The following is a 24,631-nucleotide window of genomic DNA, read 5'->3' on the forward strand; positions in this document are numbered from 1 at the left end:
ATACATATCAGAAGGACACAGAGGCGAGCTTTAAGGGGCTCTTCCTAGCCAAATCTGGAACGTATGAGAATCAGAATAAGTAATGATAAATCTGGACAATAGCCCATTGAGTAAAATAATCTGAGTCCATACTGATGTAAATGAGTAATTGAATAAGTAGATAGATGGAGAAAAAGAGAAGATTCTTCCTTAAAATAATAAATCAACAAATTAAATATTAGTTCATTAATTAAACATTAATTAGTAAATTAAAGAATAATGGGTTCAAAAATTATTGAAGGATGCTAAAATTAGTGGGTGACAGTTTATTGAGGAAGAGGATATTTACATAGTTTAAACTATCTCCCCCACAAAATACTTATTAATTACAAAGGGGAAAAAACACTGACTTTACAAGGCAAAAATTACCTACACCAAATGATGAAAGTTAATCTCACCAATATTGGGACAAACAGATATCAAATGTATCCTAATACAATGCACTGATAAGGGCACAGCATAACTTTTTGTGGCATTCTTGTCAAAATGTATGTATCCTAAATCTAATGACAAGGAAACATCAGCAAAAAGAAACTCAAAAAAAAAAAAAAAGACCAGATTTGTGATTACCAGAGGCAGTGGTAGGAGAAGGAGGAATTGGATGAAAGTGGTCAAAAGATACAAACCTCCAGCTGTAAGAGACGTACTACTAGCGGGGTAGAAGTGTAATTAACACTGCTGTACATTATATGTGGGCTTCCCAAGTGGCGCAGTGGTAACGAGTCCACCTGCCCGTGTGGGAGAAGCAGGTTCAATCCCTGAATTGGAAAGATCCCCTGGAGGAGGAAATGGCAACCCACCCCAGTATTCTTGCTGAGAAAATCCCATGGACAGAAGAGCCTGACGGACTATAGTGCATAGGGTCACAAAGATACGGACATGACTGAGCAACTGATCAAAACAGAGCAACCAACTGACTTTATATATAAAAGTTAAGAGTAAATCCTAAAAGTTCTCATCATGGGGAAAAATCTTTTCTTCCCTCTTCCTTTGCTGTATCTATATGAGATGATGGGTGTTCACTAAACTTATTGTGGTAATCATTTGAGGCATGTAAGTCAAATCATTATGCTGTACACCTTAAATTTATACAGTATAGTATGTCAGTTATGTCTCAATAAAACTGGAGGAAAAAATTATAAATAATCTAGACAAAAATGTGACTAGACACCCATATTTGTTTAAGCACATAGGAGGATACTCAAGAAAATGAGTATCTTCTCTCCTCTATGCTTAAACAAATATGTTAAATATGCCTCCCGGAAGGGGAACCAGGTGGCCAAGGGCTGGAGGGAAATTCAGTAAATACTCCTGTAATATTGGAATTCTGTATCATACACACTTGCACAACAGAATAGATATAGGAATTTAACAACAAATGTAAAAAAACCAGAGGCAATACCATAGTTTCCAGAAAAGGTATTTCTTACAAAGCAAGCTTCTAATTAACCGTAGTTGATTTTGGTTAAATCAGTGAGAGCGCTTGGGTTGATTAAAGAAAGTTATTGCTATTCAACACAACTGATGCCCTTTTGGACATTATGGAGAGCAAACCATTAGTATATTCTTTGTTGTCAGCTCCAGGTGAATGTGGACTCTGTTCTTTCTTTTGTCCTAATGAGGATTTCTTGAAACAATGGACTACTGTTATAGAATAGAATTTAAAGATTTTTTTTTAGTGGCTAGACTTATTAAACTTTTAGCTTCCTCCCTCTGATAGTTAATCTCAAACAGATGGTGCTTAGGTACAAGCTTTGACATTTTAAATGATGGGGGTAATGTTTATAGAGGGTGTGGTTTGCTGGAAATGTATGAACGCAGATTCCAAGTTGACACAGTACAGCACGGATACCAATAATCAAATATCTTTTATTATGATGGTGTTAGCGTTTGGTGGGTCACGGTTAAGGAACTAAGGAGGGAAATTCAGTGTCGGTTTTCATAGTTTCCAAGAAGAATGCATTCATGAGCGATTTGTAGATTGTTAGTCCTTTTTCTGTTTTCTTGAAAATTGGAAGACAACGTAGCATGTGTGCTGAGCCACAGAGTTTTAAGTGGGACATCTCTGCTGCTAGTGTTTCATCATTAATAGGGCTCGAAACTGCCACCTGGCTCTCAGGATTAACTGTCCACATCCTTTAAACTAAGCGTTCATCCTGCTTTCTGTCACTTCTCTTTAGCAGGCCTCATGCTGATAACAGCAAGTATTGCTGTAATACAGGTAAGTAGCCATCAACTCTAAAGCTAACAATTTTTGAGCATCCACTCTGGTTAAGGGTAAGGGTTTCCATAGTGGCTCAGACAGTAAAGAATCTGCCTGCAATGCAGGAGACCCAGGTTCAATCCCTGAGTCAGGAAGATCCCCTGGAGAAGGGAATGGCTACCCACGCCAATATTCTGGCCTAGAGAAATCCCATGGACAGAGGAGCATGGTGGGCTGCCGTCCATGGGATCACAGAGTTGGACACGACTGAGCAGCTAACACTAACTCTAATGTTAAGGTGCCCTTTTCCTTTTCTGAGGAAATATGTAAAAGCTCAATTCCTGTGTCACCATGTTGGTTGTGTCATATTCTGTGTCTCTGGCTCTGTGTCTCTCCCACCCCCACCACCAGCCCCAATTAATTGTCACTTCACATTGATCCTATAATAACATTTTTTCCTGGTCCTTGCCATATTGAATATTAGGGACCCTATGAAGCTTCAGTGAGTTCGTGGGTCAGTTGTGTGTCTTAACTCTCTCTACTGCCTCCCTCCCATTTTGTCCTCAACCCACACCGTTCCAGCTTTGATCCCACCACTCCACTGAAACCATTCTGCTGCCAAACCAGCCTTTGATCCTCGGGCCTACAGCTGGCTTCTTGGGCAGTTGACCTGTGGGGTCGCATAAGTCCCACATTTAGTTTAAGGCCCTGCCATCCTGGTCTTGACATTTTCACTGATTTCCTACAAGAGACCCCACGTTTATATCTTATACTGAATCCCAAATGTAGCTGGTCGTGTTCAGGCCTGATCTTACCAAGTCTCTTTGAAGCCTTTGACAGCAGCTCTGTCACCCTCTGTGAGTACACACTCTATTCCTGGACACCGCAGTCTCCTGGCCCTTTCTACTCCACTAATGGCTCCTTCCTTTCACTTCCTTCTCTCCAGGTTAAGTGCCTTCATCCGCTTCTGTATCTAGACTTACTGCTTGAGTGACCCCATCCAATTTCCAGTCTTTAATGTATTATCCACACTGCCACTGCTGACAGTAGCAAAAACTAAAACTACCATAATGATAGCTACAGCTGAGTGTTTTCTGTGTGCCAGGCTTGGCTTATGAGTATTATTTCACTTAATACCTTAATTGCCTTAATCTCATTAAATATCTCTAGCATTCACCTGGGTGCCCAGGCCAGCAGCCAGGCACCTTTGTTTTCTTTTCTGCCTTTCCCCCTCACATCTAGTGCATTTGCAAACCTTGTGGACTCTGTCTTTACAATATACCTTGGTTTTGACTACTTCTCCTGTTTCCACAGCCTTCAGCCTGGTCCAGACCACCTCCTTCTGGCTGGACTATTGCAACAGCCTCCAAATTGATTTCCTTTTTCCCTCTGTATGCACTCCAAACAACAGCCAGACTGAGATTTTTTTGTTTGTTTTGTCTAAACATTTTTTTGAAGTATAAGATATGTACCAACTTTGAACAGCTTGCTGAATCTCCACAATGTGACTTGCCTGTTTTGCCAGTACCCTTGATCTCCCTTCTAGCCACTGTCCTCCCTGCCTGCCACCCACATAATCTCTATGCTGACTTCTAACTCCTTAGATCAGTTTTGCTTCTTGAACTTCATGAGTGCATTTTAATTACACAGGTACACAGTATGTATATACCACAATTTGTGTATCCGTTTTATTTCGATGGGCAATTGGGTTTCTAGTTTTGGTCTTCTTTGAGTAGTAGTTCCATAAACATTACTGTATATATCTTCTGCTGAACATGTGTAAGAATTTCTGACCCATACCTCCACAGGAGACACTGAAACACTCAAAGGCAGGTCTGACTCAGTCTCTGATCACATGGAGCACAGCCGTATCTAACTCAATGAAACTATGAGCTATGCCATATAGGACCACCCAAGAAGGACAGGTCATGGTGGAGAGTTCTGACAAAACACCATCCCCTGGAGAAGGGAATGGCAAAGCACTTCAGTATTCTTGCCTTGAGAACCCCATGAACAGTATGAAAAGGCAAAAAGATAGGACACTGAAAGATGAACCCCCCAGGTCAGTAGGTGCCCAATATGCTACTGGAGATCAGTGGAGAAATAACTCCAGAAAGAATGAAGAGACGGAGCCAAAGCAAAAACACCACCCAGTTGTGGATGTGACTGGTAATGGAAGTAAAGTCTGATGCTGTAGAGAACAATACTGCATCAGAACCTGGAAGGTTAGGTTCATGCATCACGGTAAATTGGAAGTGGTCAAACAGGAGATGCTAAGAGTGAACATCGATATTCTAGGAATCAGTGAACTAAAATGGACTGGAGTGGGTGAATTTAACTCAGATGACCATTATATCTACTACTGTCGGCAAGAATCCCTTAGAAGAAATGGAGTAACCCTCATAGTTAACAAAAGAGTCTGAAATGCAGTACTTGGATGCAATCTCAAAAATAACAAAATGATTTCTGTTCATTTCCAAGGTAAACCATTCAATATCACAGTAATCCAAGTCTATGCCCCAACCAGTAATACTAAAGATGCTGAAGTTGAATGGTTCTATGAAGATTTACAAGACCTTCTAGAACTAACACCCCAAAAAAGATGTCCTTTTCATTATAGGGAACTGGAATGCAAAAGCAGGAAGTCAAGAGATACCTGGAGTAACAGGCAAATTTGGCCTTAGAGTACAGAATGAAGCAGGGCAAAGGCTAACACAGTTTTGTAAGAGAATACACTGGTCATAGCAAACACCTTCTTCCAACAACACAAGAGAAGACTCTACACATGGACATCACCAGATGGTCAATACCAAAAACAGATTGATTATATTCTTTGCAGCTGAAGATGGAGAAGCTGTATATAGTCAGCAAAAACAAGACTGGGAGTTTACTGTGGCTCAGATCATGAACTCCTTATTGCCAAATTCAGACTTAAATTGAAGAAAGTAGAAAAAAACCACTAGACCATTCAGGGATGACCTAAATCAAATCCCTTACGATTATACAATGGAAATGACAAATAGATTCAAGGGATTGGATCTGATACAGTGCCTCAAGAACTATAGATGGAAGTTTGTGACATTGTACAGGAGGCAGTGATCAAGACCATCCCCAAGAAAAAGAAACACAAAAAGGCAAAATGGTTGTCTGAGGAGGCCTTACAAATAGCTGAGAAAAGGAGAGAAGCTAAAGGCAAAGGAGAAAAGGAAAGATATACCCATTTGAATGCAGAATTCCAAAGACTAGCAAGGAGAGTTAAGAAAGCCTTCCTCAGTGATCAGTGCAAAGAACTAGAGGAAAACAATAGAATGAGAAAGACTAGAGATCTCTTCAAGAAAATTAGAGATACCAAGGGAACATTTCATGCAAAGATGGGCTCAATAAAGGACAGAAATGGTATGGACCTAACAGAAGCAGAAGATATTAAGAAGAGGTGGCAAGAATACACGGAAGAACTATACAAAAAAGATCTTCATGACCCAGATAACCACAATTGTGTGATCACTCAGCTAAAGCTAGACATTCTGGAATGCAAAGTCAAGTGGGCCTTAGGAAGTATCACTATGAACAAAGCTAGTGGAGGTGATGGAATTCCAGTTGAGCTATTTCAAATCCTGAAAGATGATGCTGAGAAAGTGCTGCACTCAATATGCCAGCAAATTTGGAAAACAGCAGTGGCCACAGGACTGGAAAAGGTCAGTTTTCATTCCAATCCCAAAGAAAGGCAATGCCAAAGAATGTTCAAACTACTGCACAGTTGCACTTATCTCACACATTAGAAAAGTAATGCTTAAAATTCTCTAAGTGAGGCTTCAACAGTACATGAGCTGAGAACTTCCAGATGTTCAAGCTGGTTTTAAAAAAGCCAGAGGAACCAGACATCAAATTGTCAACATCCGTTGGATCATCGAAAAAACAAGAGAGTTCCAGAAAAATTTCTGCTTTATTGACTATGCCAAAACCTTTGACTGTGTGGATCACAGCAAACTGTGGAAAATCCTTAAAAGAGATGGGAATACCAGACCACCTTACCTGCCTCCTGAGAAATCTGTATACAGGGCAAGAAGCATCAGTTAGAACTGGACATGGAACAACCGACTGGTTCCAAATAGGGAAAGGAGTATGTCACGGCTGTATGTTGTCACCCTGCCTATCTAATTTACAGGCAGAATACATCATGAGTAGCGCTGGGCTCGATGAAGCACAAACTGGAATCAAGATTGCTGGGAGAAATATCAATAACCTCAGATATGCAGATGACACCACCCTTACGGCAGAAAGCAAAGAAGAACTAAAGAGCCTCTTGATGAAAGTGAAAGAGAGTGAAAAAGCTGGCTTAAAGCTCAACATTCAGAAAACGAAGATCATGGCATCTGGTCCCATCACTTCATGGCAAATAGATGGGGAAACAATGGAAACAGTGAGAAACTTTAATTTCTTGGGCTCCAAAATCACTGCAGATGGTGACTGCAGCCATGAAATTAAAAGAAGCTTGCTCCTTGGAAGAAAAGTTATGACCAACCTAGACAGCATAATAAAAAACAGAGACATTACTTTGTGATAACAGTCCGTCTAGTCAAAGCTATGGTTTTTCCCAGTAGTCATGTATGGATGTGAGAATTGGATTATAAAGAAAGCTGAGCACCGAAGAATTGATGATTTTGAATTGTGGTGTTGTAGAGGACTCTTGGGAGTCCCTTGGACTGCAGGAGAGCCAATCGGTCAATCCTGGAGGAAATCAGTCCTGAATATTCATTAAAAGGACTGATGCTGAAATTGAAGCTCCTATACTTTGGCCACCTGATGTGAAGAACTGACTCATTAGAAAAACCCTGATGCTGAGGGCAGGAGAAGTGGGCAGCCTAGGATGAGACGCTTGGATAGCATCACCAACTCTATGGACATCAGTTTGAATAAACTCCGGGAGTTGGTGATAGACAGGGAAGCCTGATGATCTGCAGGCCATGGGGTCGCAAAAAGTCGGACACGACTGAGCGACTGAACTGAACTGATGTCTTCTATTGTAGCCATTCTAATGAGAGTGTAGTAATATCTCATTGTCGTTTTAATTTGTACTTCGCTGGTGACTAATGGATTTGAGCACCTTTTTATACATTTATTAGCCATTTGTATATCTTCCCTTATGAAGTGCCTATTTAAGCCCTTTGCCTATTTGCCTACTGTGTTTTCTTGACTTTCCTTATTGACTTGTAAGGTTCTTTATATATTCTTTGTTATATATTGGATAACTGTATTGTGAACATCTTTTTCCTCTCTGTGGCTTGCCATTTTATTCTCTTAGTGGTGTCTTTCAGTGAATAAAATTTCTTAATTTTAGTGTAGTATAAATTATCATTCTTTTAGTATTTTAGTAATTTTCAGGTGTTATTTAAATAGTCATGCCTACCCCAGTGGCCATGAATATATTCCCCTAAGGGGAAACAGTGTCAGAGTTTATTTTTCTGGGCTCCAAAATCACTGCAGATGGTGACTGCAGACATGAAATGAAAAGACGCTTACTCCTTGGAAGGAAAGTTATGACCAAACTAGACAGCATATTGAAAAGCAGAGACATTACTTTGCCAACAAAGGTCCACCTAGTCAGGCTATGGTTTTTCCAGTGGTCATGTATGGATGTGAGAGTTGGACTGTGAAGACAGCTGAGCGCCGAAGAGTTGACACTTTTGAACTGTGGTGCTGGAGAAGACTCTTGAGAGTCCCTTGGACTGCAAGGAGATCCCACCAGTCCATTCTGAAGGAGATCAGCCCTGGGATTTCTTTGTAAGGAATGATGCTAAAGCTGAAACTCCAGTACTTTGGCCACCTCATGTGAAGAGTTGACTCATTGGAAGAGACTCTGATGCTGGGAGGGATTCGGGGCAGGAGGAAAAGGGGATGACAGAGGATGAGATGGCTGGATGGCATCACCAACTCGATGGACGTGAGTTTGAGTGAACTCCGGGAGTTGGTGATGGACAGGGAGGCCTGGCGTGCTGGGATTCATGGGGTCGCAAAGAGTTGGACACGACTGAGTGACTGAACTGAACTGAACTGAAGTTCTCTTCTAAATGCTTATTGTTCTACCTATCGCATTTAGATATGTAATCCATATGGAATTATTTTTATGTATAGTATAAAATATAGGAGACATTGTCTTTCTCATTGTGAATACCCAGTTGACCCACCATTATTGTTGGCTAGCCCATCCTTTTCTGACTGTCAAAATGGCAGTTTTCTTAAATCACAAGATGCCCCTGTTCAGAATCCTTCAGTGGCTTAGAACTAAACACACACCACTCACGTGGCTCCTTGCTGGCATCTGCTTCCTTCTGGGCTTCCATCCCTGGTTGTCTTTTTCTCCCTGTCCCGGCGGACATGCTGGCCTCCTTGCTGTTTCTTAGGCTGCCAAGTTTATTGCTGTCTTGGGCCCTTACAGGTGGAATCCTTCTGCCTGGAGTGCTCTTTCTTCATGTCTTAGCCTGAATCACTCCTCATTTCACTCAAGTCTCTGCTCAAATGGGGATGTCCTTTCCTTAAACAGAACCACTCACCACTCATAACATTAAGAATGGGGAAAAGGTATAAGCTTCCATTATAAGTACAAGAGACATGATGTATAACATTAATTAACACTGCTGTAATGCTATATATGAAAATTGCTGAGAGAGTAAGTCCTAAGAGTTCTTATCACAAGGGAAAATTTTTTCTATTTCTTTAATAAGAGTTGTGAGATGATAGATGTTTGCTAAATCTATTGCAATAATCATTTTATGATGTATATCTCATAACTGGAAGAAGAAAAGAATAAATAATATATAAAAGTCCTCTGAATATGTATGACATTACTGATGAGCTATCTCCTACTCTATTGTAGTTCCAAGAAATTGTGTCTTATTCCCTTTTGTAGCTCTTGTTTGTAGTATAATACCTTAGAACTCGAGTCCTAAATATAACACATATGATAATCCATTGTTTTCCCTGTTTTTTCACATTAGCCGCAAATAATTTGAACCTTATTTATTTAATAATTTGATGAATTGTGATGGAACATCAGTTTTCGTACTTTAAGAAAAAAAAGGGGCATAGTATGCAGCTTATAAACTCACTTTAACTGTTTTACGTGGAAACAATGCATAGACCAAGTTCAAATGAATTTTATCTATGGCTAAAGAACTTAGAAGCTTTTCAGAGCTTCAGAGACTTTTTCTCTTCTAACAATAATACTAATTGTGTTTCAAGGTATTTTTCCCTAAACATTCTATAATATAAACTTAATGATTCTCACTGGCCTGGTTTCTCTCCCTGGGGCTATTTTGGGGGTACAGGCATATATAATGGGCTTCCCTGGTGGCTCAGTTGGTAAAGAATCCGCCTGCAATGCAGGAGACCTGGGTTAAATTCCTGAGTTGGGAAGATTCCCCTGGAGAAGGGAATGGCTACCCATTCCAGTATTCTGGACTGGAGAATTCCATGGATTATATAGTCCATGGAGTCACAAACAGTCAGATATGACTGAGCAACTTTCACTTCACTTCACTTCAATGCGCATATAACATTTGGTTTTGTGGCAAGAGTTAGATCTGTCTTTCATTTGTTTACTTCTTGATCAAAGGCATTTATTTCCACTATTGATTCCATTTGTCTTTCTTTTCTTAAAGCCTTAAGGTGATGTCTGAAACGCATGATTCTTTTATTAATTGTAGGATGTCATAACAGCACAAAGTGGGTTTTAAGCCTACCTTATCTAGCTATAAAAGACATTACTGGTCAGTTAACAAAACTGGAAAACATTTGGTCGTTTAAAGTACTGTCACTGATAAATTTTGTGAAGTTGATTGCAGTGTTATTGGTATGTAGAAGAATAGCTTTATTCTTGGAAATATGCACTTAAGTATTTAGGAATAAAGGTACCATGGTGTTGAATTTACTTACCCCAAAATGGCTTAAGAAAAAAATTGTGTGTGTGTGTGTGTGTGCACACGTGCATGCACATGCATGCTTGTGTTCAGAAAAAGAGAGAGTGGGCCCACAAGCAAATTATAAACCAAAAGGGGCAAAATAGTAACAACAGGTGGATCTGGTAAAAAGTATATTAATGTTAGTTATACTGTTAATATAACTGTTCTGCAACTGTGAAATTATCTCTATATGAACAGTTGAAAAAAATCATCTCTTCCAGCCCTCTCAGGAGAAGCATGCAGTGCTTATGACACAGAGATGAAGTTACTTTCCCAGTCACCCCGAGAGAGAGAGAACTGACCCCCAGTCCTGTGTCTCTGTTGTACTGAGCTGCCTTTTTTTAGTAGTCATTGAGTCCTAACCAAATACAGGGGCCACTAATCCTGCTGTACGGCTACATAGGACACAGCCATGCTTGCAGATTAGTGATGTGGCTTTGGGTTTCTTTTTAAAATATTTTGCCATTACCTGGTCTGTCATGCCACCTCCAGCCTCTCTGTTACCTGGACGTCTTGTTATTAGATACCCTGCCCATTGTAATGAGACATGCCTATGTTTGCATTTTAACACACAGTGGTTTTGTTCTTCTATTTCTTAATAGCTACCGGCTCTTGGGATACATTTCTCATGCTGTGGAGTCTCAGGCCTCAAGCTAGAGCTTTCAGATACGTGGGTCACAAAGACGTTATCACCAGCGTGCAGTTTTCTCCACTTGGAAACTTACTGGCATCAGCATCACGAGACAGGACCATTAGACTCTGGATCCCTGATAAGTAAGAGAAGAGCAGCTGCTATGCTGTGGGTTTAGAAATGTAAAAGATAACTGGGGTTGAACTGTGCATTGTGTCCCTCTTGGGTTGCCTAACCCCCCAGTTACCTGTACATCTTTAGTCTAAGTCACAAACGAGGCGTACTGGCCTGGTAAAATTATTTCATACCATTTTTTCCTCATCTTGAACTCATAATTGTGTCTTCTATTTGAAAATTATTTCTAACCATGGGAATATGCTTAATAATGTCTTAAGTGTTTTTGTGGAAGAGGCGGTTGGGGGGGTGATGGTTATCAATCCCTTTATCAGTCTCATGTAAGCTTTAGATCATCTCCCCAGAGAGATACACATCGGACTGCCTAACCAAGATTTTACAGTTTATGGTGACTCAGATGATAAAGAATCTGCCTGCAATACAGGAGACCCAGGTTCGATCCCTGGGTTGGGAAGATCCCCTGGAGCAGGGAATGGCTACCCACTCCAGTATTCTTGCCTGGAGAGTTCTATGGACAGGCGAGCCTGGTGGGCTGCAGTCCACAGGGTTGTAAAGAGTCTGACATGACGGAGCAATTAACACTTTGACTTTCAACCTACTACCTTTTCAAACCCTAGCTGATAGTCCATCTATTTTAAGCAGTTATTGAGCCTTGATTATTTTAAGTTTTTAAACTCTTAATTATATACATTTCAAACATATCTGAAAGTAGAATAGATAGCGTGACAGCTCCCCACCATAACCATCTACCGGGTTCAGTGGTTCTTCAGTGTTCCATCAGTCTTGTTTCATCCGTCCTCCACCCCCTTGTTTTCTGGGATATGTACACATCAGATCACTTCTCTTCAGATAATAAGAAATGTTTTCCTTCACTCTGTGGGGGCAGGATTTGATCTGTGGTTTGTGCCTGAATGGGCCCAGGCACTCCCCAATAAATGAAAGTTCCTGAAGTATTTCCCTGCCAGTGGGCACTTTTTTTCCCTGCCACTGCCTAAAGGAAACCAAATGGAGAAATCTGAAGATTATCTCCAGGCAGGAAACACTACTGAGGAGAAGTGACGTGTTGACACGTTCTGACACTACGGATAGCAGTGTAAGAGGGAGTTGTAAGGAAGAGAGACTGGCTCAGGGTCTAAAAGCGAAAGCATTTTTAAAAGCCTTGACTTTGAGAATTTTGGACTAGTGGTTTGCTGTTTCCAGTACAGCCTCCGTCTCCAATTGCTATTTTGGGGAAAGCTCTGTGAGTAAGGCACTGGGTAGGTGAGCTAAAAGCACACGGATCATTCATTTTCACTGCCTGATCTAAGCACCACAATTAGGCTTGTGTAGACACGTCTAGTTCCTCTTCCTAAATCATATCTCAGCAGGCCAGGGCGATAGTGGATCATGGCAATGAGAAGGAAACTGATGAACCAGTTATCTGTTGCTGCATAACAGTCCCCAAACTTAGTAGCTTAAGACAGTAACTATTATTTCTCCCAGTTTTCGGGGCTGTCTGGACGATTTATCCCACTGCCCTGTTAATGTGGGCCGTTGGCTTCATTACACTGGCAGCTGGGCTGGCAGGTCCAGTGCCTCCCTCAGATGCCGGTGGCCTTGGTGTTGGCTATTGGCTGGGCACCTTTGTCCTCGACATGCCCTTTCTGCAGCAGCATAAAAGGAATTCCTTGCAGCATGGCAGCTGTAGGACAATCTAGGATAATCAAAGCCGAAGCTGCTAGACTTCTTAAAGGCTGGGCCTAGAACCTGCCCATTGTGCCTTCTGCCACATCCTGTCGGTCAGTCGGTCACAACAGTAGCCTGACTGCAACTTGAGATTTGAAGGAGGAGAAATTGGTGGATTCTGCCGCTGGTGGGGAAGAGTGGTGTGTGTGCCTGGCGGAGAGGGGAGCTGTGGGCAGCCAGGTGAGCAGACGGACACCTCAGCTGGTGATCGAAAGTCTGAAAAAGGCTAGCAGGAGCGAGCTGGGAGGCAGGTGTGGCTGGCGTTAGTCACAGTGGGCAGTCAAGAAAATTCGGGCAGAAAGGGCAGGTACTTGTGTGGGAGGTGGACAGACTCTGTTAACGCTGGAGAGGAGCTAGAAATCAGCCAAGCACCAGCACAACAAGCACTGGGCACTCCTGTCTCGGGGTCTTACATGCTTCCTGTTGGAACAGGGTCTGGATTCATCAGCTGGGCCTGCCTATTGCCAAGAACTATTGTCATGGACTCCTTATTGCCAAATTCAAGCTTAAATTGAAGAAAGTAGGGAAAACCTGAAAAGACCATTCAGGTATGACCTAAGTCAAATTCCTTATGATTATGCAGTGGAAGTGAGAAATAAATTTAAGGGACTAGATCTGATAGATAGAGTGCCTGATGAACTATGGACAGAGGTTTGTGACACTGTACAGGAGACAGGGATCAAGACCATCCTTAACATAAAGAAATGCAAAAAAGCAAAATGGCTGTCTGAGGAGGCCTTACAAATAGCTGTGAAAAGAAGAGAAGCGAAAAGCAAAGGAGAAAAGGAAACATAAGCATCTGAATGCAGAGTTCCAAAGAATAGCAAGAAGAGATAAGAAAGCCTTCCTCAGCGATCAGTGCAAATAAATAGAGGAAAACAACAGAATGAGAAAAGACTAGAGATCTCTTCCAGAAAATTAGAGATACCAAGGGAACATTTCCTGCAAAGATGGGCTCAATAAAGGACAGAAATGGTATGGACCTAACAGAAGCAGAAGATGTTAAGAAGAGGTGGCAAGAATACCAGAAGAACTGTACAAAAAAGATCTTCACGACCCAGATAATCACGATGGTGTGATCACTCACCTAGAGCCAGACATCCTGGAATGTGAAGTCAAGTGGGCCTTAGAAAGCATCACTACGAACAAAGCTAGTGGAGGTGATAGAATTCCAGTTTAGCTATTCCAAATCCTGAAAGATGATATGTGAAAGTGCTGCACTCAATATGCCAGCAAATTTGGAAAACTCAATAGTGGCCACAGGACTGGAAAAGGTCAGTTTTCATTCTAATCCCAAAGAAAGGCAATGCCAAAGAATGCTCAAACTACCGCACAATTGCACTCATCTCACACGCTAGTAAAGTAATGCTCAAAATTCTCCAAGCCAGGCTTCAGCAATATGTGAACAGTGAACTTCCAGATGTTCAAGCTGGTTTTAGAAAAGGCAGAGGAACCAGAGATCAAATTGCCAACATTTGCTGGATCATGGAAAAAGCAAGAGAGTTCCAGAAAAACATCTATTTCTGCTTTATTGACTATGCCAAAGCCTTTGACTGTGTGGATCACAATAAACTGTGGAAAATTCTGAAAGAGCTGGGAATACCAGACCACCTGACCTGCCTCTTGAGAAACCTACATGCAGGTCAGAAAGCAACAGTTAGAACTGGACATGGAACAAGACTGGTTCCAGATAGGAAAAGGAGTAAGTCAAGGCTGTATCTTGTCACCCTGTTTATTTAACTTCTATGCAGAGTAGTACATCATGAGAAACGCTGGGCTGGAAGAAGCACAAACTGGAATCAAGATTGCTAGGAGAAATATCAATAACCTCAGATATGCAGATAACACGACCCTTCTGGCAGAAAGCGAAGAGGAACTAAAGAGCCTCTTGATGAAAGTGAAAGAGGAGAGTGAAAAAGTTGGCTTAAAGCTCAACATTCAGAAAACAAAGATCATGGCATCTGCCCCATCACTTCATGGGAAATAGATGGGGAAACAGTGGAAACAGTGTCAGACTTTATTTTGGGGGGCTCCAAAAAATCAGTGCAGATGGTGATTGCAGCCATGAAATTAAAAGATGCTTACTCCTTGGAAGGAAAGTTATGACCAACCTAGACAGCATATTCAAAAGCAGAGACATTACTTTGCCAACAAAGATCCGTCTAGTCAAGGCTATGGTTTTTCCAGTGGTCATGTATGGATGTGAGAGTTGGACTGTGAAGAAAGCTGAGTGCCGAAGAATTGATGCTTTTGAACTGTGGTGTTGGAGAAGACTCTTGAGAGTCCCTTGGACTGCAAGGAGATCTAACCAGTCCATTCTGAAGGAGATCAGCCCTGGGTGTTCTTTGGAAGGACTGACGCTAAAGCTGAAACTCCAATACTTTGGCCACCTCATGCGAAGAGTTGACTCATTGGAAAAGACTCTGATGCTGGGAGGGATTGGGGGCAGGAGGAGAAGGGGACGACAGAGGATGAGATGGCTGGATGGCATCACCAATTTGATGGACCTGAGTTTGGGTGAACTCCGGGAGTTGGTGATGGACAGGGAGACCTGTGTGCTGTGATTCATGGGGTCGCAAAGAGTCAGACACGATTGAGCAACTGAACTGAACTGAACTGTACTGATTGTGAAGAGGAGGAGCTGTTACAAAGAAGGCAGACGGGATAGACATTCTGCAGTGTGGAGGGCCCAGTAAAGATCAAGGCAGATTTGATGATACTGACTACCCTTGGCTTCCTGGTCACATTAGATGCCAATCTTTACTTTGTTTACTCTAGGCCTTATGCTGAAAATCAGCCCATGCTGCCTCCTGACTTCTACTCATAGAACATTCCCTTGAAACCTCACTGGACTAGTCCCTGAATGTTCCCTCCTGTATTATTTTCATTATTCGTGGTGAAATACCACATATCAGGTGATGGAGATTTATGACAGAGTCGCCTCTGCCTTCTACAGACCACTGGAAGGGAAAGCCAGGATGGATCTAAGAATCATTTAAGTTTCAACTCTTCCCAGCAGAATTCAGCAAAGCATATGCTCTTTTTACGTGCCTGATATTGTGCTAGATGGTGGTCTTTTAGAGATAAGTAAGTCATGATTCCTGTCCTCAGAAAAATTACTGCCTAATAGAGAAGCAAGTCTATTTTATAACAAAAATTACTGTATAATAAGCAAAATAGACACAGCAGATAGAGAACAAGTAAGCCTATCCGGGTTGGTGAAAGGCAGGGTAGGAGGAAGCAGTCAGGCTAAGAAAGCAGCAAGTACAAAGCCAGAGAAGTATCTGAGGCAGTGTGGTTGTCTTAAGGGTACAAAGGTCAGTGCAGTGGCAGGGGGTCTTGCCAAAGAGCCTGGGCATTGTACTTTTTCTTGGCGAGCAGCCTATGACACATTTACACTGGGATTTACATGCTTAGAATCACACATTTAGCAAGTGTATAAACACAGTATGTAGGTGACTTGAGGGGGATAAAAGATTAGAGCGGGGAGACCAGTTAAGAGGCTTTTGCAGTAATCTAGGTGAAGGATACAGAGGGTGTGTATATCTACCTTAATACGAGCACAGCCGGAATGCAAAGAAGAGAAGGGATTCAGAAGATACTTAGGAGGCGATGACGATCTCACTGGCACTAAATAGGTCTGCTGACCCCTTGGATACTGGAGAAGAGGAGGAGCTGGGTGTAACTTCTGGGCTTTTGCCAGTTCTGCTGCCTCATCTTTTTAACACACTTGTGGCAGTTTTTCCCATAAGGCATCACCTGTATAAATGTGACTTTCTGAATGGAAAAAATTGCTAAGTCTAAATGTGGTATAAAGTGAAAGTACCTTGGGAAAGTGGAGACGCTGACACAAAGTAGCATTTCCCGAATGTCACCATTTAACTCCAGTTCCATCTACTGGCCTGCCCTGAATTATTTCAGTTGTTTTCCCGCTGCTTCTCCTTAAATGCCACACATTATTTTCATCTTTTTTTTTTTTTTTTTTCTATTTTCTTTTCTGCACCCTAGCCAAGAAAAAGAAAGAAGGTATCTGAAATTTCAAGGTGTTGAGAATCGAAGTATGTTATTACCATTTATCTTTTGTTTTGCTTATGAATGTAAGATTGGGCTCAGAGGTGAGCAGGGTCGTAGGTACACCCCAGGGGTCTCAGTTCCCCTTGCTGGGGTCAAAACAGGAGCGTCAAATCACCCAGGGACGTTCTTTGCCGAGGCATATGACACGGAGGACATTTCCTCCTTCCCAACCCAGACTGCCAGCCCACACAACTTGCATGTGAAAGTTGAAAACACTGCCTTAGAGCTCCTTATTTAAACAAATCTTAGCTTTGCTAGGTTGCAGTTTATTTAAACTGTATATTGCGGTCTCTAGAGGAACAACAGGAACTTAAAATACATGGTAGAGATTGGTTCAAAATATTATTTCCAAAAAGAAATATTATTTCCTAGCTTCCCGTTAAAACAAACTCAGCAAATGAATTTCTGGGTCGTGACCACCAGGGTTCTCTCTTGTTAAGTATCAGCTGTGACTTCAGTGAACAAAACTGGCTTAAACGGTTCTGATGCGGAGCGCAGTTCAAAACATCCTTTCCACACTTTCTGTCAGTTTTTATGAGTTAAACTATTGTATATGTTTCAAAGTCTGTATACTGATAAGATCGTGATTATAATTAAATCACATGTTATAAATATTAAACTATTTATTTCCAGGAGAGGGAAATCCTCTGAATTTAAAGCTCACACAGCCCCAGTTCGAAGTGTGGACTTTTCAGCCGATGGCCAGTTTCTTGCCTCAGCTTCTGAAGACAAATCTATCAAAGTCTGGAACATGTACCGCCAGCGCTTCTTATATTCCTTGTACCGACACACACATTGGGTTCGCTGTGCCAAGTAAGTGCAGAGTTTCACCGTAACGTTTCCATATGTTTTTTCCTGCTGTAGTCTGAATTTTACCCCCAAATCCCAGAAAAGGGGATTGAGGGCAAATTCATTCATTCATTTATTTATTCATTCACCAAATGTTTATTGTGTGCCAGGAATAATAATAAACAAAATGGTCAAAAACTGCTGCTCTCATGAAGTTTATGTTCTGGGGAGGGGAGACAGAGAATAAGCAAATAGGAAACTCGATATGGTGGTAAGTGCTATGGAGAAAAACAGAGCTGCTGGTTTAAATAGGGTGTTCAGCAATTGCTCCCAGAGAGGGTGACCTTTGGGCAGAGACCCGAGGGAGGGCAGGGAGTGAGAGTTGAAGATGTTTGGGAAAGGAATGTCCTGCATAGAAGAAACAAGAGTGAGAGCCCTCGGGCGGGAGCTGGGTGGCCATGTAAGGAAGAGCTGGAAGGCAGGGGTGGTGGAGAGTGTGGGAGAGTAGAGGAATAGCTCTGATGGACAGGCGGAGTAGATGAGCCGTTGGAGCCTGTTCATCTCTCTGACTTACAGTTTAATGGGATCTCCCTGACCACCATGTGGAGAGTAAACCATCAAAAGTCAGGACAGAGCTGGGAAGTATGGGCTATTGCACTAGTTCTCACCCCAGTTTGGTCCACGGTGGTGGCTGTGGAGATTTTGAGACGTGGTTGGATCTTAGATCATTTATTCAGTTGACCCTGGAATAACGTGGGTTTGAGCTGCAGGGGTGGTTGGTTAAATCCACAGATGCAGAACTGGGAATATGGAGGAACCTTGGATTCCTAGGGTAAACTGAATTCCACATGGAGTTTTCACTGTGCAGAGGGTTGGTGCCGCTAATCACCATGTTGTTCAACGGTCTACTGTGGTTAAGTTACCACCAAAAGTGTGTGTCTAATTGGATGGGATGAGAAAGAGAACCAAGAATGACTCCATAACCTTTGGCAACAGTCTATTGGGAAAAGTGCTATTATAAGTGTTATTAGCATCTGCTAACAGCCAGGGAGCCTTCTATTCCTAAGACCCACTGCTACAGTACTTAATATTTATCTTCTTTCCTTATCGAAATTGGCCTGGAGGGAAGCACTTTTGTTTTAAATTCCTTATTTAAAGTGTGATCTGAGCTCTTTTTTGTTGATTGATCTGTGCTACTGGCATGACTTTGCATTTAGAGGGCTGGCATGAGACAGTCCAAGTCTTATTTGAACCTGTACTGCTGAGGGACACCGTGCTCAAAATACTGATTTGAGAATGATGCTGATTCTTTCAGAGGAGAGTGGAGCTGTGAGAGGAAGACAGAAGTTGCTGTCTAATTACATGGTGTGGTTTCGGGATAAAGCCATACTTGGAATTATTAGTAAGGGAATGGGAGGAGAGGTGGAAGGGGACAGAGACATGAGCCTTAAAACATTTCCTGTCACTCTTTTTTTAAAAAGGCACTTTCCATAGGAAGTGATAGTGAAGCAGAGTTTGGAAAAGCGGGAGTGGTCCCTGCATACAGTCACGTGCACTCATAATACCTGTTGTATCTCCAGCCCCAACACTGCCTTCGTTTTCAGCATCGTTATCCCTTATGGAGACTTTTGCAATAAACCTCCATCATTTATTGAGGCTTTGTTCGTTTTCTCAAACTTATATTCTCTTTGTGCTTCAATTTGCATTGTTTCTATTGACCTTTTTTCAAGTTCAATGGTATTTTTTCCTGGCCGTGTCCAGTGTACTATAAGCTTATCCATTTCTCTGGGATTTTCCATTTGTTTGCTCATTATGCTCATCGTTTCCTTTAAATTCTTGAACATATTTATAATAATAGTTCTTAAGTCCTTGTCTGTTAATTCCAATATTTATGTCATATCCGAGTCAACATTTTTGCTTGTTTATATTTAAATGTTTTACTGTATGCTCAAACATGGCTAAATGTTTGAGAGTATGAGTTACTCTATCATCTAAAAAGTGTTGAGTTTTGTTTTGGTAAGCTGTTACCTTTCTGCTGGCCTAGCTAGATTGTGTTGAATGTAGACTTTTTAGGGTGGATCTAGAGTGGCCTTTACTCTTGGACTTTAGTACTAGTGGCCTTTCTAGGGCCTCCATTGAATGCCTGGAATGTTCAACCAGATCTGGTGAGAACTTGGACATGCCTCGGTACTGTGTAACCTCAGGAATCTTTGTTTGATTCACAGTCTCTGTTGTTTTCTTCGAATCCTTCTTGTCCTGAGCCTTATCAGGTTTGCATTTAATCAAAGACTCAAGACTCGGGCAGATTTGGAGGTATTTCTGCTCCTCACAGGTCCTCTTATCAATCCTGCCCTCAAAATTCCAGCCCTTCAGCAGTTCTGAATTCTAATTGCTGTTTGTCTGCCCAGTGAGACTGCAGCTGTTTCCTTGGGCTCTGTGTCCGTAAGCCATGTCTGAAAAATGCTCCCAGGTAGAAATTTGGGATGCATTTGGTGCTTATCTCCTTTATTTTCTATCTCTCAAGTTTCACAACCCTGTTCTGTCTTTCATCCAGTGCCTAAAAACAATCACTTCATGTATTTTGCTGAGTTGTATGATTTTTTTATAGTAGGGGAGTAAGTCTGATAATCATTACTACCCTTACTCAGAACGGGAAGTTTTGCCAAAGGAATTTAGTGGAAACTTATACAAGCTGATTTCAGAATTCATATGTATAAATTAAATGTCCAAGAACAACCAAGAAAAGAATGACCAGAAAAAATTGAAAGAAGCTTGCGTAACCGGCTTTTAGAACACAGTATAAAACTGTAGAAATTAAAATAAGACAGTCATGGTACCAGATTAGGGACATGGGTCATGGAAGGTTCAGGTGCAGATCCACATATGCTTTCTGATGAAGATGGTATTTCCAATCAGTGGTGAAGTAGATGAATAGTTGTTAAAATATTAAGATAATATTAAGTAGTTATTTAATATGTTAAAATGTATGTATGTAGTTCAGATAATTAGATTTCTATTTGGAAAAATTTAAAGTTAGATCTGTATTGCACACCACACATTTCCAAAAAGTACAGATAAATTAGACAGCTTAACATTAGAAATACTCTAAGTGATACTGCTTTTCCTTCCAATGCATTGACAATATATTTAAATGAATGTAGAGGGTCAACAGAGCAATTATTTCTCCCTTAAGTATTTGAATTTTAAGTGTGTCGTTGACTTAAGTAATTTAAATTCAATGCCTTGTTTCTGGGCCCCGTACTTACTATGAGTTTGTCCCTGGAGCCCAGACTCACTCCGTGTGGCATAGAGGTAGTGCCCATTAGTGTAAGAACAGATGAGTAGCTGTGTTTTCTAGGCTAACCTATTGTTTCAATCATACATCTTGATTCACAGAAATATTTTTTTTAAGATATGTTATCTGTTGGGAGATATATTCATGCTTTAAAAATAGAAATTAGCACAGTCTTTTTAGAAATCCATTTGTAAAGTGTATCAGGAGTCCTTGTTACAGTGAGTTCACAACTGGAAATCTATCCTAAATAGATTTATTCAAATTCTTATTCAAAGAAAAAAATCTGTATTTAAAGATACTGCTTTCAGTGTAATTTATAATGATGAGAACTTGGAAATAATCAAGTTCTCCAAGTAGAGAAAGCTGGTTAAATAAACTTAAATGATTATATAGCTATTAAAAGAAGATACATAAGTAGTGACTTGAAAATATGTTTGTGTTTGAGGTAAGAGGGGCAATATTCAGAACTCGTACATATAATATAAAAGATCTATACATGAACAAAAGATAAAGTTCCTGCATACACACAATATTATATGATTTTGTTTGAGTGATGGTGCTATGGGCTGTTTTTACTTACTATATTTCCCAGCTTTTTTAAACATGCAATTTGTTTAAGGAGTAATGAAGAAAACATGTATTCTTTGAAATATCTACATATGCAGGTGAGAAATACTTATTTTTAGCAGCACAAGGATTTTTCTAAAAGTTCAATATTTAAAAATAATGTGCAGTGTGGGCTAACTTGTATTTTTTTATGGTTCAGTTCAGTTCAATTCAGTCGCTCAGTCGTGTCCGACTCTTTGCGACCCCATGAATCGCAGCATGCCAGGCCTCCCTGTCCATCACCAACTCCCGGAGTTCACCCAGACTCACGTCCATCGAGTCAGTGATGCCATCCAGCCGTCTAATCCTCTGTCGTCCCCTTCTCCTTCTGCCCTCAATCCCTCCCAGCATCAGAGTCTTTTCCAATGAGTCAACTCTTCGCATGAGGTGGACAAAGTACTGGAGTTTCAGCTTTAGCATCATTCCTTCCAAAGAAATCCCAGGGCTGATCTCCTTCAGAATGGACTGGTTGGATCTCCTTGCAGTCCAAGGGACTCTCAAGAGTCTTCTCCAACACCACAGTTCAAAAGCATCAATTCTTCGGTGCTCAGCCTTCTTCTTCTTCTACCTTTTTCATGGTATCCTCAGTCAAAAATAAGTAGAGGCCAACGAAACAACTTTTCCAACATTGTTTCTCTAGCATTAATTTTCACAGGGAAAATCTGACCTTAATTTTCAGTTTTTGGTCGTGTTACAAGTGATCTTTGATCCTCTGAATTGCTAAGGCTTTTCTGTATTTGGGTAAACTATATATAGTATAAAATTTACCATTTAACCAATTTTCAAGTATATAGTTCAGAGACATTAAGTACATTCATGTTGTGCAAATAGTGAACAAAAGTTTTACACATCAGCTTTCACTGACTGTGTGCGTGTGTGCATGCTCAGTTGCTCAGTCGTGTCATTGATCATAATATGAAGTTAGTCCCAATCCTGTTGAAAAGTTTTTTAATGCTTTACCTATCTTCCAACAACACAAGAGAAGACTCTACACATGGACATCACCACATGGTCAACACTAAAATCAGATTGATTATATTCTTTGCAGCCAAAGATGGAGAAGCTCTATACAGTCAGCAAAAACAAGACTGGGAGCTGACTGTGGTTCAGATCATGAACTCCTTACTGACAAATTCAGACTGAAATTGAAGAAAGCAGGGAAAACCACTAGACCATTCAGGTATGACCTAAATCAAATCCCTTATGATTATACAGTGGAAGTGAGAAATAGATTTAAGGGCCTAGATCTGATAGATAGAGTGCCTGATGAACTATGGAATGAGGTTCGTGACATTGTACAGGAGACAGGGATCAAGACCATCCCCGTGGAAAAGAAATGCAAAAAAGCAAACTGGCTGTCTGGGGAGGCCTTACAAATAGCTGTGAAAAGAAGAGAAGCGAAAAGCAAAGGAGAAAAGGAAAGATACAAGCATCTGAATGCAGAGTTCCAAAGAATAGCAAGGAGAGATAAGAAAGCCTTCCTCAGCAATTAGTGCAAAGCAATAGAGGAAAACAACAGAATGGGAAAGACTAGAGATCTCTTCCAGAAAATTAGAGATACCAAGGGAACATTTCATGCAAAATGGGCTCGATAAAGGACAGAAATGGTATGGACCTAACAGAAGCAGAAGATGTTAAGAAGAGGTGGCAAGAATACCAGAAGAACTGTACAGAAAAGATCTTCATGACCCAGATAATCACGATGATATGATCACTCACCTAGAGCCAGACATCCTGGAATGTGAAGTCAAGTGGGCCTTAGGAAGCATCACTACGAACAAAGCTAGTGGAGGTGATGGAATTCCAGTTGAGCTATTTCAAATCCTGGAAGATGATGCTGCGAAAGTGCTGCAGTCAATATGCCAGCAAATCTGGAAAACTCAGCGGTGGCCACAGGACTGGAAAAGGTCAGTTTTCATTCTAATCCCAAAGAAAGGCAATGCCAAAGAATGCTCAAACTACCACACAATTCACACGCTAGTAAAGTAATGCTCAAAATTCCCCAAGCCAGGCTTCAGCAATACGTGAACCGTGAACTTCCAGATGTTCAAGCTGGTTTTAGAAAAGGCAAAGGAACCAGAGATCAAATTGCCAACATCCACTGGATCATTGAAAAAGCAAGAGAGTTACAGAAAAACATCTATTTCTGCTTTATTAACTATGCCAAAGCCTTTGACTGTGTGGATCACAATAAAGTGTGGAAAATTCTGAAAGAGATGGGAATACCAGACCACCTGACCTGCCTCTTGAGAAACCTATATGCAGATCAGGAAGCAACAGTTAGAACTGGACATGGAACAATAGACTGGTTCCAAATAGGAAAAGGAGTTCATCAAGGCTGTATATTGTCACCCTGCTTATTTAACTTATATGCAGAGTACATCATGAGAAACACTGGGTTGGAAGAAGCACAAGCTGGAATCAAGATTGCCAGGAGAAATATCAATAACCTCAGATATGCAGATGACACCACCCTTCTGGCAGAAAGTGAAGAGGAACTAAAGAGCCTCTTGATGAAAGTGAAAGAGGGAGGAGAGTGAAAAAGTTGGCTTAAAGCTCAACATTCAGAAAACAAAGATCATGGCATCTGGTCTCATCACTTCATGGGAAATAGATGGGGAAACAGTGTCAGACTTTGTTTTTCTGGGGTCCAAAATCAGTGCAGATGGTGATTGCAGCCATGAAATTAAAAGATGCTTACTCCTTGGAAGGAAAGTTATGACCACCTAGATAGCATATTAAAAAGCAGAGACTTTACTTTGCCAACAAAGGTCCGTCTAGTCAAGGCTATGGTTTTTCCAGTGGTCGTGTATGGATGTGAGAGTTGGACTGTGAGGAAAGCTGAGCACAGAAGAACTGATGCTTTTGAACTGTGGTGTTGGAGAAGACTCTTGAGAGTCCCTTGGACTGCAAGGAGATCCACCCAGTCCATTCTAAAGGAGATCACTCTTGGGTGTTCATTGTAAGGACTGATGCTGAAGCTGAAACTCCAATACTTTGGCCACCTCATGCAAAGAGTTGACTCATTGGAAAAGACCCTGATGCTGGGAGGGATTGGGAGCAGGATGAGAAGGGGACGTCAGAGGATGAGATGGCTGGATGGCATCACCGACTCCATGGACATGAGTTTGAGTGAACTCTGGGAGTTGGTGATGGACAGGGAGGCCTGGAGTGCT

At 41.2% G+C, this 24,631-nt stretch overlaps 1 protein-coding gene across 5 annotated transcripts in view; it reads left to right on the forward strand.

Moving 5' to 3' along the window:
• Positions 1 to 24,631, forward strand: part of POC1B (POC1 centriolar protein B) — a 104,986-nt gene that overhangs the window by 16,693 nt on the left and 63,662 nt on the right. For all 5 annotated transcript variants that reach the window (XM_027543196.1, XM_027543193.1, XM_027543194.1 and 2 more), the window contains 2 exons: positions 10,803 to 10,974; positions 17,399 to 17,578. In XM_027543196.1, coding sequence (XP_027398997.1) covers positions 10,803 to 10,974; positions 17,399 to 17,578 — 352 coding nt within the window. The remainder of the gene's footprint in view (positions 1 to 10,802; positions 10,975 to 17,398; positions 17,579 to 24,631) is intronic.

Source organism: Bos indicus x Bos taurus, chromosome 5 (assembly GCF_003369695.1).
Source record: "Bos indicus x Bos taurus breed Angus x Brahman F1 hybrid chromosome 5, Bos_hybrid_MaternalHap_v2.0, whole genome shotgun sequence".
Taxonomy (NCBI): domain Eukaryota; kingdom Metazoa; phylum Chordata; class Mammalia; order Artiodactyla; family Bovidae; genus Bos; species Bos indicus x Bos taurus.